The sequence below is a fragment of the Nipponia nippon genome, unplaced genomic scaffold (assembly GCF_047370975.1).
Source record: "Nipponia nippon isolate SJK-2023a ecotype South Korea unplaced genomic scaffold, ASM4737097v1 scaffold_3, whole genome shotgun sequence".
Lineage (NCBI taxonomy): Eukaryota > Metazoa > Chordata > Aves > Pelecaniformes > Threskiornithidae > Nipponia > Nipponia nippon.
In genome coordinates, this window is record NW_028262347.1 from 57,663,167 (window position 1) to 57,676,465 (window position 13,299).

At 53.0% G+C, this 13,299-nt stretch overlaps 2 protein-coding genes across 3 annotated transcripts; one reads left to right on the plus strand and one right to left on the minus strand.

Moving 5' to 3' along the window:
- Positions 1 to 165: 165 nt before the first annotated feature.
- Positions 166 to 11,055, plus strand: JOSD1 (Josephin domain containing 1). Of its 2 annotated transcripts, none has more exons than XM_087766966.1 (4): positions 166 to 367; positions 6,735 to 6,863; positions 6,978 to 7,172; positions 8,572 to 11,055. In XM_087766966.1, the coding sequence occupies exons 1-4, from the start codon at positions 276 to 278 to the stop codon at positions 8,669 to 8,671; spliced, it is 516 nt and encodes a 171-aa protein (XP_087623092.1). In that variant the 5' UTR covers positions 166 to 275; the 3' UTR covers positions 8,672 to 11,055. The 2 variants fall into 2 exon arrangements, with proteins under 2 accessions (XP_087623092.1, XP_009473481.1); XM_009475206.2 differs by lacking the exon at positions 166 to 367 and adding an exon at positions 2,047 to 2,460.
- Positions 11,056 to 11,292: 237 nt separating this feature from the next.
- On the minus strand, positions 11,293 to 13,221 carry TOMM22 (translocase of outer mitochondrial membrane 22). Its single transcript, XM_087767563.1, has 4 exons — positions 13,062 to 13,221; positions 12,843 to 12,961; positions 12,479 to 12,596; positions 11,293 to 12,043 (listed from the first exon to the last, which is right to left on the minus strand). The coding sequence occupies exons 1-4, from the start codon at positions 13,167 to 13,169 to the stop codon at positions 11,969 to 11,971; spliced, it is 420 nt and encodes a 139-aa protein (XP_087623689.1). The 5' UTR covers positions 13,170 to 13,221; the 3' UTR covers positions 11,293 to 11,968.
- Positions 13,222 to 13,299: the final 78 nt, after the last annotated feature.

Genomic DNA, 13,299 nt, shown 5'->3' on the forward strand with positions numbered 1-13,299 from the left:
GTCGTTGTTATTCATGAGGGAGGGCCACGCCCCGCGGAGCGCGCGAAGCCAATGGGAGAACTACTGCCAGCTCGACTTGTTTTCCATATATACACACACAACAGAGCCCGCTCGACGTGTCCGGTGCTTCCTACCCAATAGGAGAGCTGGCCCTCGTGACAAACAACCCTAAAGGCCAATCGAGTAAGAAGACTCGAGCGACTGGGAGGGACTAAGCCGCTGCCTCAGATGGGCAGGGCCCGCCCTGGTGGGTGGGTACTCTCTCGGGCTAGCCAATGAGGAAGAGGAGATTTTTCACGGACAGTGGTGGAAGCCAATGGAACGGGGCGGGAGCGCGCCGGGTGTCCCTTCAAGCCGCGGGCCCGAGGTGAGGGGCGTCGCCGAGCAGCCCGGGCGTCGGGGGTGCTGGCAGCTCCCGGGGCCGGTTGGGGGTGGGCAAAGGGGCCCGCCGGCAGGGCGCCGGCGCCGAGGAGGGAATCCCGCCCGCTGAGGGGCGTTGCGGGCTGGCGGGTGACCCCGAGGCGGCGGGCCGGCCGGCCGGCGGGGAAGCTGCCCGTCCTGTTCCTCCGCCGGGTCGCGCACCCGCTCCTCAGCCGCCGCAAGCTCCAGCCTGGCACAAAGGGAAGCCGCGGAGGATTTATGTTTATTCACCAGGCGGTAAACCACTTCAGTTGCCCCGGCTCATTTATCGCAGCGTGAGACTCGACGCTCTCATTAATTAAGCAGGCGAGAAGAGAAGGGGAAACTGACGCTCAGGGAAATTAACTCCCCTCAGGTTACGCAGCAAACCAGCCGCGGGGCCGGGAACCGACCCTGCCCGCCCTGCGCTGCCCGCCGGGGCGTTCCCGGGCCAAGCCCCGCCCGCAAACCCGGCCGGCTGCCTGCCCCTCTCCGGGCACGGAGCCCGCCGCGCCGCGGCCCATGCCCGCGCCGCCCTTCTGGCTCCCGGGAGGCTCCGGCGGCGAACCCAGCGGCTGCCCGCGCTTCCCAGGCGGGCGCCGCTCCCGGGTCCCCCGCCCCGCTCCCCTCGCCCCGCCCCGCTCGCCCCGCCCCGCTGACGTCACGGGGCGGGGGCGCGCGCGCGACGTCGGCGCGTGCGGGGCGGGCCGCGGGACACGCGCGCGGCGGGGGGAGGGGGTCACGGGGCGGAGGGGGGGTGTAAGAGCGCAGAGAGCGGGCGCATGCGCGGGCGGCTCTCGGTGTGGGGCGGCCGGGGCCGAGGAACGGGTGAGGCGGCGGCGGGGCCCTGCCCGGCCCGGCGGCTGCCCTCGCGTCCCTCCTGAGGGTTCGGGCGGGCGCCTCGGCCCGGCAGCGAGCCCCGAGGGGCGGGGAGGCTGCCAGGCGGCGGTTGGGGGGGGGCTCTCCTCAGCGCGGGGGGGGACGGGGCTGCTGGGCCGGGGGTGCGGGGCTGGGCCGGGGCTGCGGGGAGCGGCTGCCGCCCGCGTTGTTGTTGTTGTTGGCGGTGGCGGTGGTTGTGCGAGCGCGGGGTGGGGAGGCCCGGGGCGGGAAGGTGCGAGGCAGGCCCCGGGGCCGGTCCCGCCTGCTGCCTGCCCTCCCCTCCCCTGTCTCCCGCGGGCTTTGTGCTGCCTCTTCTCATCGCTAATGGAGACTTCCCTTTGTCGGAGCGCAGGGTGACTTGTGAGGAATTGCCTTCCCCGGAGCCTGGACCTGGGTTTTTTTTGTGGCCTAGCAAGAAGCGGTTTCCTTTCCCGAGCTGTTGGCATCTTCTTGCCTGGATTCAGTCATTCCCAAAGGAATGGAGGAATGCAGCTGATAAGTCCTTAACCACCCTGTGCTCCCATAGGCAGCACCAGAAGCTGGCTTCATCTTCTCCACTTTGGCACTTTGGGGGCGGGCCTCTCTTTGTTACCGGCTCTGGGTACCTTTTTAGTGGCACTGTAGACCAAAGGAGATGGAAGAAAAGGAGCGATGTGATAAATTCCAGCTGGTACCTTGAGACTACGGGGATTCATATCTTTTGACGTTGTGTTTTTTTTTTTTTTTTTCTGTGAGGGGTGGGGGGGAGGGAAGTATTACATTTTATGGGGTATGGGAGGAGGGAGGAAAAATACGTTGCAGATCTTTATGTGGTTTTTAAAACCAGCCATCAGAGGCAATTGCTGAATAAACTGAAGCACAAGAGGAGGGTTTGTGAGCTGGAAGCAGCACTAGCCTGCAAAAGAAAGGGGTGGTGGGCTGCTGTTGTGACTGTGGAGGAAGAAACTTCAACCTCCTTCATTTCTCACCACCTACTCTCCATCCACCCTACGCAAAAATGAGTTGCGTGCCATGGAAGGGTGACAAGACCAAATCGGAATCACCAGAGACACCCCAGCTACCACCACTGCATATTTATCATGAGAAGCAGCGTAGGGAGCTCTGTGCCCTCCATGCCCTCAACAATGTCTTCCAGGACAGCAACGCCTTCACTAGGGAAACTCTGCAGGAGATTTTTCAGAGGTAGGATACTCTCTGCACTGGCGTTAGCTTCCCCTTGTCCTCTGCTGCTCGGAGGAATTTTCAGATCTTATTTGGGGGGAAAAATAGAGCAAAGGAGGGGTTCAGAGTATGCCACTGCTTTGAATGGAATGTAGCTTCTTTTTTAACCACCCCCCCTCTTTTTTTTTTTTTCCTTTCTCCATGCAGAAATTCTCTTTTTACTTGTTTCTAAAACTGTTCTAGCTGCCAGTTTTGGGTCCAAGGGCTTTATTGCAGATGCTGTCATGTGGTTGGACTGCTGTCTTCTCTCCCACCCACCTTAATGCATCTTCTACCTGTCTTCCGTATTTTTGCCCCTGCCTCGTGTAGATATGTTATCTTGATGTTAATAACGGATTTTGGGATTGGCTTAGGAGAGTGAAGGTGGCAGGAATGACAAATGGGTCATCATAAAAACTTCTTGATTTAGTACTGCAACACTTCTCTTTTTTAAATTGGGAGCTTTGCCAAATGAGTGACTCCTTATTCAAGCAGTTAAGTGAAGTTCTTCAAATATTATGGTTTTTTTTTTTCCGTGCAGCAAGACCCTGTGTACTCTGTCAAACTGGATGTAATTTCAGTAGCTAGGTCCCCATTTTCTTTGGTATTGTTAAATGTTTCCCAGCAGCTTCAGATAATTAATAAAAGCATTTTTGAGTTTTACTGGGATAAATGTAAATTAGTAATGCAGCCTGTACAATGGCTCATATTTTGCTCAATGTTTATTTTGTGCTGTTTCGAGGCTTTGTGGAAATTCTCCTGTGTGTGCCTTTGAAAATTCTGGTGACCTTTCATTGATGAAGCTAAGTAATCGCATAGGAAAAGGGGTCTCCTCTGATACTCAGTGTTGTAAATGTGGCGTAAGTTACGCTTGAATACCCCTTACCAGCGGTTGACGGCATCTTGTGTTCGTGACAGGTAGGAAATCACGCTTCGTGGCAGCGGTTACGCAGGTACTGTTGGACAAGGCAGTCGCGGTACCCTGCGCTGATGAGCAGGGAGCTGCGCGCCTGTTGCTGCTGTCCTGAAAATCGGCAGATTTGTGGAACCGGTGCTTGACTCATCAAACACATGCCTGTCTTTGGCAAAAGAAACGCGGTGATGGACAGCAGCAAATACTGGATTGAAATGCTGTTTACGATAGCGTTGTAAATAAAACTCCTGTTGGTGAAGTGGAGCTGGTCTATGGCAGGCTCAAGGCACTCTTTGTCCAGTGTAAAGGCGCTGTGGTTTTGTTCCAGAGCAGCAATTGTCAGAATCTTAATCACAGATGGCTTGCTATTGGCCTGAAGCAAACAAAGGCAGTTCATGTGGTAGAAGGAGTGTGATGATCTAATTAGTTGGCTTTCATTGGGTTTGGTGAGAGAGAATTAGTGTGCAGCATGAAACCTCTCAGAAAGAGCTGGGATGTTAATCTTGTCAGGCCGCTTGCCCTGGAAGGGAGAATTTGTCTTTGATTCTGTCCTGATGTTCAGATCAAGATACACAGATTGATCCAGCCCCATGGAAGTATGGAAATATATGTGTAAATTCCTCTCAGAAATGGATGAGCTATGAGCTGTGCATAAGAATTGCTGCTACCTTTGGGTTGCTGCTCGTGTCTAGCTCTTTGACTTGCCTTTAAAAAGTGTTGCTTTAGTTGCCCTTTATACATTTCCATATGCCTTTCCTGTCTGTAGTCATATTCTGTGTGTTGATGGCTCTGATAAAGGACTGATGAATATTAAGCTACAAAAACATTGTGAGGTGTGATTTTTAAACCCGGTGTTGACAAGGTAACGAAATCACAAACAAGCTTAAGCTTTCTGTAGCTTCTCCCCCATTCCTTGAAGAATGATTGAACCACGTTGCTTAATCATTGGTTTCCCTCTTGCTGCATCCCATTACGTAAGGCCAGTGTAGCTTGGTGATGATAATCTCAAGCGTATGCCAAAACTTGCTCCCCTCTGATCCTGTAGTCCTTCCTCTCTTCTTTCTTCTAGCACAAGGAAGATCTTTTTGATGTTCCTCTGGCTTTTGTTGCAGGAAGTAAGATTGCATGTTCCAAGTGTTGCATGGCGATACAAACAAAATCTCTTCGCTTCACTGGAGTCTGTGTATTGAGACCTGATTAGGAAAGACAACTGCGTACAGGAATCTTGGAGCCCGTTGTGTTAAGACAACATGTTGATGAAAGTTTCTGACTTGAAAAGCTCAGGAGGATTGTTACCTGGATTTCTGTCCAGCTTTGTCAGTCTTCCTCAGCTTAGTGTCTAGATTAAAAAAAAAATTAACTTTGGGGAGGCAGTTTAATTCCTTGTCTAATCGGAATCCTTCGGCTGATGATTGTGGACACTGTTTAGGTACGCGTGAATAGAGACATTGAGGCGGTTCTTGGTGAAAGTTTGCTCATGGGTACCGGTTCTTTGAGCGTGTCACCTCTTTTGGTCTCTTCATCTCGTTTCTGGGGCTCTGAAAGTTATGGGAAGGAACAAAGGTACATGTGTTCTTTCAGCTCTCGGATAAGCTTGTCTCTGGAAAACGGTGCCACCAGAGGGTGCTTGTGCAACCCGAAGGGCTCTGTTAATGGGAAGGCTTTCCTAGCTTGCTGGCAGTCATGGGAGTTAAAAGTTTGAAGCAATGATCTTGAGGAATTAGTTGTAGCCAAGTGATCTTGCTTTATGGAGATGCTGGAAGAACTGTGACAAGCTATGGTAGCATCTCTAGTGATGAGTAAAATACAGCAGAGCTTTGGAGACTGGAAACCATGATTCTCTGAAAATGTCACTGCCTTGCTCAGAAATGCCCAGTGGCGGGTACTTAATAGCTTTTCCTATTACCGTGTTGTTTCGGACTCCTCTTCCTTCTGTAGTTAAGTTGCTTCCCAGGCTGTTCTGCTGCCATCTGCTCCACTGCAAGAAAACTCACAGCTGATGCGTAAAGCTACCTGTCTGTAGCCTCTCTAGCCTGGGTTGGTCTGAAACTCCCTACTCAATCCACTGCTTGCTTCTTCTTGTCAAATGCCTTATGTTGTCAGGGGAGGAATGCACAAGGGCTGAGGGATTTTCACTGGACGAAATATGCCTGCAGAACTTGCACGGTGCTGAAGGCCGAGCGAAAAACCATGCATGAATGTCAGAAGTTTTGGGGGACAGAGCTGACGTGAGAGAGAGAGGCAGGTGAAATGTGGGTATTTGGATGATATGAAACATCTGAACCTTGTGCCAGCAGGGTTAAGGGAGTCCTTGCCAATTAAAAGAGCAATGCATCACAACAAAACTGATCTCAGGCTTGACTTTCTTTGGTTTGGCATGAGAACCTTGCTGTTCTCTGCTCCCAGTTTCCCCCTGTGCTTGCTCTTCCAGCTGTTGAAGCCCGTCTGTCACCTTCATAATAATTCACCCCCTTGCTGTTTCCCCTCACAAAATTTCTTGAGGGGAAAAAACCTAAACCAATAAGTGTCTAACTGGTTTGGTTTTTTTGCCACGTGTCTCCATGTTTTATGCCTTGCATCCCTTATCTGCATTTGTGCAAAGGCTGTCATATTTTTGTGTGTAACGTGATGGACTGTGGTTCTGGATTTTTAGGTGCTATAGTAATGCAAGTGATGTCTAGGCAAGCTTATGGATTAAAGCTGAAGAGATTTGTTTGCAACAAGGTTTAGTTACCTACAGCAACAGATATTATTTTATCATATAGCAACGGCAGTGCTTTAGCAAGTGCCCAAACCCAAACATCTTCACAGCTTTGTGTCTGAATATTTCTTTCATTTACCAGTGTGGGGTGAGGGAGAACAACCTTTTCTGCAGCCAGCCTGCCTTGCTTCTTGTTATCTCGTCCAGTCTTCAAGACTGGTGTTGACTGTTGGAACTCTTGAAATTGTGATAGCTGTTGTTCTAAATGGCAAACTGGCATTTACTCCAACCATGAATTGAGGAACAAATAATTGACGTGTCCTGCAGAGGTACCAGTTCGGGGGTTGGCGGGGGGAAGAGCTTCCTGCTTTGCAGTCTCTTTCACATCAAAGCTAGGATCTTTGGAGGCCTTGTACATCAAAGTTATTCTTAATGCACTATTTAGCCCTCTCAGCCCCTTTGTTGAGTGATAAGGGAGAACAGAATAGAATCATAGAATAGTTTGGGTTGGAAGGGACCTTTTGTGCTTAAACACAAAAATCCTGAAAACGGGCTTCAAGTTATATGGCAAGTAGCCCCTTCCAACTGTGGAATGTAGGTTCTGCTAACGCCCGCTAGCGCAGTCTCCTGTTCTGTTTGCAGGCTGTCTCCCAACACCATGGTGACACCCCACAAGAAGAGCATGCTGGGAAACGGAAACTATGATGTCAACGTGATCATGGCAGCGCTTCAGACCAAAGGCTATGAGGCGGTTTGGTGGGACAAGCGCAGGTACAGAGAAGCCGTGTGATTCTGGAGACGGCTGCTGTTCGTGAAAACGAGAAAGATGAAGCTAAAGTAGCAGAATATAATGTTACCACTGTCTTGTTTTCTGCACTGTTTCAGGGATGTTAACGTCATTGCCCTGTCTAACGTGATGGGCTTCATCATGAATCTGCCCTCCAGCCTTTGCTGGGGCCCCTTGAAGCTCCCCCTCAAGCGACAGCACTGGATCTGTGTCCGGGAGGTGGGAGGCACCTACTACAACCTCGACTCCAAACTCAAGGTGCCCGAGTGGATTGGAGGTGAAAGTGAGCTCAGGTAGGATTTTTTTATGTCCTGTTCCTCCTCAAATCCTTCTCTGTCAGACGTGGGGAATCTGTCCTTAAACGGTTAGCGGTTGAAACATTTATGGTTGAACTTCAGTAGCAAAGATTTGAGAGTAATAAAGGTCTCGTGCCTCCACTTAGATTTATACCCTGTTTGCGCGAAGCTAGGAAAACGCTTTTGCAGGTGGTGATGTCTGCAAGCTGAGGAGAGCCTGGCTTTGTCTCTTACGTGGCTGGCGCTCTCACTAGTGATGAAGGTAGAGGCCAAGTCAGGTATTAGTGGGCGCCGCCTGCAATGAGATGTGCTGCACCTCGCCCTCTCCTCAAATGTGAGGGTATCAGCATTCCTTTGCCTCCTGTGCGTGTTCCCAACGAAAGGCTTTCCAGATCAGAAGTGCAAGCCTTATTCCTGACAGCAGTGAAAGTTGCTTGCTAGGAGTCACCTGCCTGTGTGAGTGTACTCTGTGCTTCTGGCTTGACCCCCCCCTCTTCAATCTTAACGCAGGATAGCTGGTGTAATTACTTTGACTGTAAAGTCTCATGTGCTCTTAGTGGCCATTCAGCTTCCATTCCCTCCTGTTCTAAAGCCTACTAGCAGCTTTGCTGCCTCAGCCGGACTTGTTCTGAGGTAGGGATTGCACACGAGCAGTCTTTGCAGAGCCTGCCATGCCATTAAAGTCTTGGTAAAGTCAATGTCAGCCTTTTGTGAACTTCTGGGATGAAGTAACGCGGTTCTGGAACTGCTGCGCAGAGCTTCTGGTGGATCTTATCCTGGGTGTGCTGCTCTTCAGCAGTGAGGGCTTCCTACATAGGGAATTTTGGGAATCTGGGCCAGAAGATACTAGAGAGAACACTGATTTGACTTCCGTAGTTATTTGGAGATAATCCAGGTTTGGTATTAGAAAAAGCTTAGGGGCAGAAAGGGGCTGCAGAGCCATGCCAAATGACCAGGCGGTACGCTGCTCCTTACAGCCTGCGATAAGGACATCTAAATGATGGGGTTTTTTTCCCCACAAGTATTCCAGATTTGTTGGAATTGTTTTAAAATACAGTGGGATTCTTGATCTCAGAGATCTGAAGAAACTGAACTTGGTTTTAATTGTACTTTTTCTACCTTGGAAAATTGGAAAGTGATATCTATATAGACCTCTCTGCTGAGATTAAGATCGTGCTTATCTGATTCTACAATAACTTGCCGGGTTAGAAGCACGTTGAATCTCATGGGGCAAGTTTAATATTTGGGCTTTTTTTTTCTGTCAGAAAATAACTAAAAATCGCGTGTGTGGGTTTCCCAGCCATTTCTTGTCACGTTTGCAGTTGCATTTAGTTGTTGTAGAAGATGATGAAGTTCTACATTCAGTAGTGCGTATTTCTGTTCCTCTTCACGATAGGAAATTTTTGAAACACCAGCTGAGAGGCAAGAACTGTGAACTCCTGCTGGTGGTGCCAGAGGAGGTGGAAGCACATCAGAGCTGGAGAGCTGACGTGTGACCCGGACCGACTCTGTCCTCCCACTACAGCTCTTCCCTTTTACTGAACTCCCGATGTCCCGAAACCTGGGTAACGGGTGCCCCGACTCTTCTCGTCTGGAACTTCCTTTGTTAGGCTCTTCTCTTCCTTCCTTGGTGCAATAGGGCAGCAGCGTAGGACATTGCAGGGGGGGCGAGTGGGGAAGAATTGAGGGCAGAGTGGAGGAAACTGGAAGGCAATCACTTTAATTGCAAAGGCGGATGAGCTGCGTGCCCTTCAGCTGGCTGGAAGGCGTTGCGCTCTTTCAAACTGGGCTCTGGGGCTGGGGTGTCTGGAAGCCGCTGGCCTCCCTTTCCCCACGTCGGGCGAGGCCGCCTGTGGTGGGACACTGCTCCCTCCGGGGCTTGCTGGGGAGGAGCCGGGGCCGAGCACGCTGCTGCCTCTCCACAGGTCTCTCCCTCCAAAATAAGTCATCGTGAAGATGTTTGCAGTTCCTAAGGGTCTCTCAGGACACACTCAAACACTAGGAATGGTACGGTGCTCCGCACGACCCTCTGCTGCTTAGGGATGGCTTGTGCCAGGAATGAGAAAACAGTAATAAAACCAGTGTCATCTTTCAAGAAATTCTTTGGGTAGCTAGATTGGGATTCTTCCTCAGTGTCTCCAGGGGTTCGTGTCTGTGGTGAGCGGTTGTTCGGCAGCATGTGGCTGGCTGAGGTGACATGGAAACAGCAAGCACAGGCTAATTGAGGAGTATCGAGTTTCTGGACTGGAGAGAGGCCGTAGTCTGCTTGGGTTTCTTTGTGCTACATTGTTGGTTTTTTTTTTTTTCCTCTTTTTTTAATATCTATTTTTGTTTTCTGCATGGTCACCCAATAGTTTAGGGGCTGCTCGGAGAGAGGAATAAAACTGAAGGGGTTTTGAGAGGAATCATTCCCTTTTGTGTTTTCCTCTTTCCAGAACTCCAGCCCACAGTTGCAAATGCCATGCAAAATGTCCCAGAAAGAGGTGAAGTCACAAAGCAAAAATTGGCTGAGGAGGGAAGCCTTTATCATAGTCAGGTTTTGCCCTTTTTATAGTTCCTAGCTGATAACGTGGGAGATGCAGAGGGTCCACGAGAGCCTTCGGGCCTTAGAGAGACCCTGGCCCGGTAGTTGAACCAACGTCTCTTTTAGTGTTGGCCGGCAAACATTCCATTAATGGACGAATCACTTTTTCCTCCCCTCCCTTCCCGGGGGGAAAAGAGTGACTAGACATGGAGACACTAAGAGGAATCTCCACTGGCCGTTTCCCGGTCGCCTGGGCGAGCTGTAGCTCCGTCACGCCTTCCACAGCAGGAGGAGGAAATGCTGAATTTGGAACAGACTTCGCTGTTTTAGCTCTTCCTGGCCGAGCTGCGTTTTGCTTCCCTCCTTTATGCACGGGATGCCTCGGTTAAACGGCAATCTCTGGGACGCGACGGAGCTTGAAGGATCCCGCTCCGTCATGCGGGAAAGTCTCATTACTGATGTTTGAGTTTGCAAAAGGAGAGGGGTTGTAACTACCTTGTCTCAGTTATTTTGTCTCTCGAGAGCTCCGCAGAGCACGAGCGGGTGTTTGAAGCCGGGAGACCGCCGCGCCCGCGCCTCCCGAACAGAGAGGGGCCGCGTGATGCCGGGGCGCTGATGTTCACCACCCCCCCAGACAGCGGGCCGACACCGTTCTGCAGTCTTCTGAGCACAGCCTCCCGCAGTCGAGGGGCCGAATGGCTCTTAGGTTTTAAAGACCCAACATTTCTATAAAAAAAAAAAACCTCTTGTTTCCTAACACATTCCACTGACCGATACCAGCTGGCAGAGTTTTTAAACACTTTACGGGCAGGACGTGCAGCCTGCAGGCGTTCTGCTTGTGACTTGAAGCCATTTCTTCAAGGGGTGGGGGAATAAATCTCAACAGCAACGTTTTCTATGCTGATTAAAGTCGCACTTTGGAGAAACCCTGTTTGCATGGAAACTGCAAGCCAACAGATCAGTGCACAATATGCAAAGATGTTTTAAAAATATTTCGGGGCTACTTTCCTTGTATGTCAGCACCTTTCCTGTGGTGGTAGGTGGGGGGGGGAAGCGGTGCGATCGCACCCCTCCCCGGGAGGCGAGGCTGCTGTGCCCGAGGGGGGGCAAGCTGGTCCAGTCCCACCGCGTGGCAGCGGGGAAGCCCCCGTTTGTTTTCTTGCTTGTTTGGTTTTGTTGGAGCCTTGTCTTGGGTTTGTTTACAGAGATGTATTTTGTTTAACCAAATATTAAAAATGGAAAAAAAAAAAAAATTCCATGTAAATGTCCTATCACTTCTGTATGTTCAGCTGAATTGTTCTGTAACAAAGTATGTAAAGGAAAAATAAAGTTTTGTTTTTTTCTTTGGTTATAAAACTGCAACCTTTCTGAGAGTTAAGAACCTCAAAAGTTGGTCATTGGTGCTGAGGTGGAATCACCTCTCCGAGACCTCCCTTAAGCCGTGCAGAGCTTTCTCAGCCACCGGCCGGTGAGGGAGCCCCGTCTGTCCCTTCCCCCGTGGCCCCGCCGTGGGTGGAACGGAGGGGGCCCTACCCAGCGACGGCTCTGGAAGCACGGAGCCTCCCTAAAGGACGCCCATTAAAACCACACTGCTCAGGTTGGATTTATTTAATATTCAATACAAAAAAATACGCAGCTGATAATCTGAAGTTCTACGTTTATGAGGCAGAGGATCAGCGCGGATGTGATCGTCTGGAACCTGGCCCGCTGCTCCCCCGGCGCTCGCACACGCGCTCGCCACGCTGCGGTGAAGGTATCGTCGCAGGCGCCTCTTTCCCCGAGAGCGTTTTCCACAGGGTACGGCCACCCGCGCCCCTCCTTCCTTGGCTTCGCCTGCTGGGGAAGTCGCCCCTCCTCCCGCCGCCGGTGTCCCGCTGCTCCCAGTCAGCCAGGAAAGGGTTTGTTTTGTTCGGCTGCCGCCTTTCGAAGCCTGACCCCGTGCCCCGGGGTGGTTTTTGCGGGGGGCAAGAAGGCTGGAAGAGGAACTCCCCCAGATCAAGTCCTTTTGTCACTGGTTGTGGTGTGCTGATTGAATAAAAGGAAAGACTCGCGACTTCTATGGGGGGAGGATGCAGACAGGAGCCATCGTCAGGTCCGGAGAGGGGGCTTCCCCCCCTCCTTATGAACAGGTCAATGTCCCAAAGGAGAACCAAAAATAAAAACAAACAAACGGAAAAAAAAAATGCCCTGACCCGACAAATCAACAGTTCAATATATCATAATTTTAGGGTCTTCCCACATGATACGAATCCAACGCAGTTCCCGCAAATTAGATTTTTCCAGACAGCGGAGGCAGGGCCCCTGGCATTCCCCCCGAGAGCCCCGTGTTGGGTCCCAGGAGGATCTGGAAGGAAAACGGTCAGTTGGGGGCTGTGAGGACAGGCGCCGCCCTCCCCTCCCCCGCCTCCCGCTGCCGCCGAAGGCACCAGTGGCGTTTTGCAACTGCGGTTCCTCCCCTGCCGTGACAACCAAGTTCGATGCTCGACCACACCGAATGCAAACGGGGCGGGCCTGGACGTTGCCGCGTTAGGCCCGTGCGCAGCCCTCGCTGCGTGTTTCGGCCCAGCGAGAGCCGGGTTGTGTTTGCCAGAGTTTGCCGCCAGCCCGTTACCGGCAATCGGCAAGCTCATCCCATTGGAACATCCAATGGTGGGATGAACGAGGCCAGGAGGCCACTCCGTTCCCTAAGCTGCTTCGACAGCTGGTGGCCGTGAGGAGGTGCCGGCACCCCGAGCCGACTCCGAGGGCCAGCGGGGAGGGCCGGGGGCTCCCGCCTCACCTGTCGCTGCTGCAGCTGCTGCTGTTGCTCCATCTGCAGTTTTTCAGTTTCAAAGACGACAGGAAGAACCAGAATCATGAAGGAGGTGGTCCCGATCCACAGAGCTGCCCTGGAGAATCTAGGGAGGACAAACCACATTAGGAGTAAGAACCGGTTCCCCAGCTGCTGCTTACAGGCAGGCGGCTTCTCCCGTGCCTCCTTTCCGTGCCTCGGACAAAAGCCTTCCCCCAGTTCCGCCCACCCACCCACAGCGCCTCGCCCCCGCCCTCCCCACCCGGCTTTGCCCACGCTGCCGAGAAACAAAGGCCGCGGCCCGCCGCTCCCCGCCGTCAGCGGCCGCAGGCCCGGCCCGCCGCTCCCTCACCTGTACATCTTCTGCGCTACCGTCAGCGACAGGTCGAAGGTGGCTCCGGCCGCCGAGCGGACGCTCTCGGGGAACATCTCCGTCAGCCCCCACAGCCGCTCCGCCAGCGTCTCGTCCAGCTGTGGGCGGCAGGCACCGCGTCAGGCCCGCCCCGGCCCTGCGCGCCCGCCGGGGTCACCCCGGCCCGCCCCGCCCCGCCGCCGCCGCCCGCCCCGCTACCTCCTCGTCGTCCTCCTCCTCCTCCAGCTCGTCCTCCAGCTCCTCGGCCTTGCCCGAGCCGCCCTTGGGCAGCAGCTCCTCCGGAGACAGGGACGCAGCGGCCGCCATCACCACCAGGCAGGGACGGAGGGGGCGGCGAGCCAGCGGAAGCGGAAGGGCGGCCGGCGCGCCGCCGGAAGCGGGGGCGGCCCTCCCGCCGCCCGGCCTTGGGGGAGGCAGCGGCCCCTGGCGGCCGGGA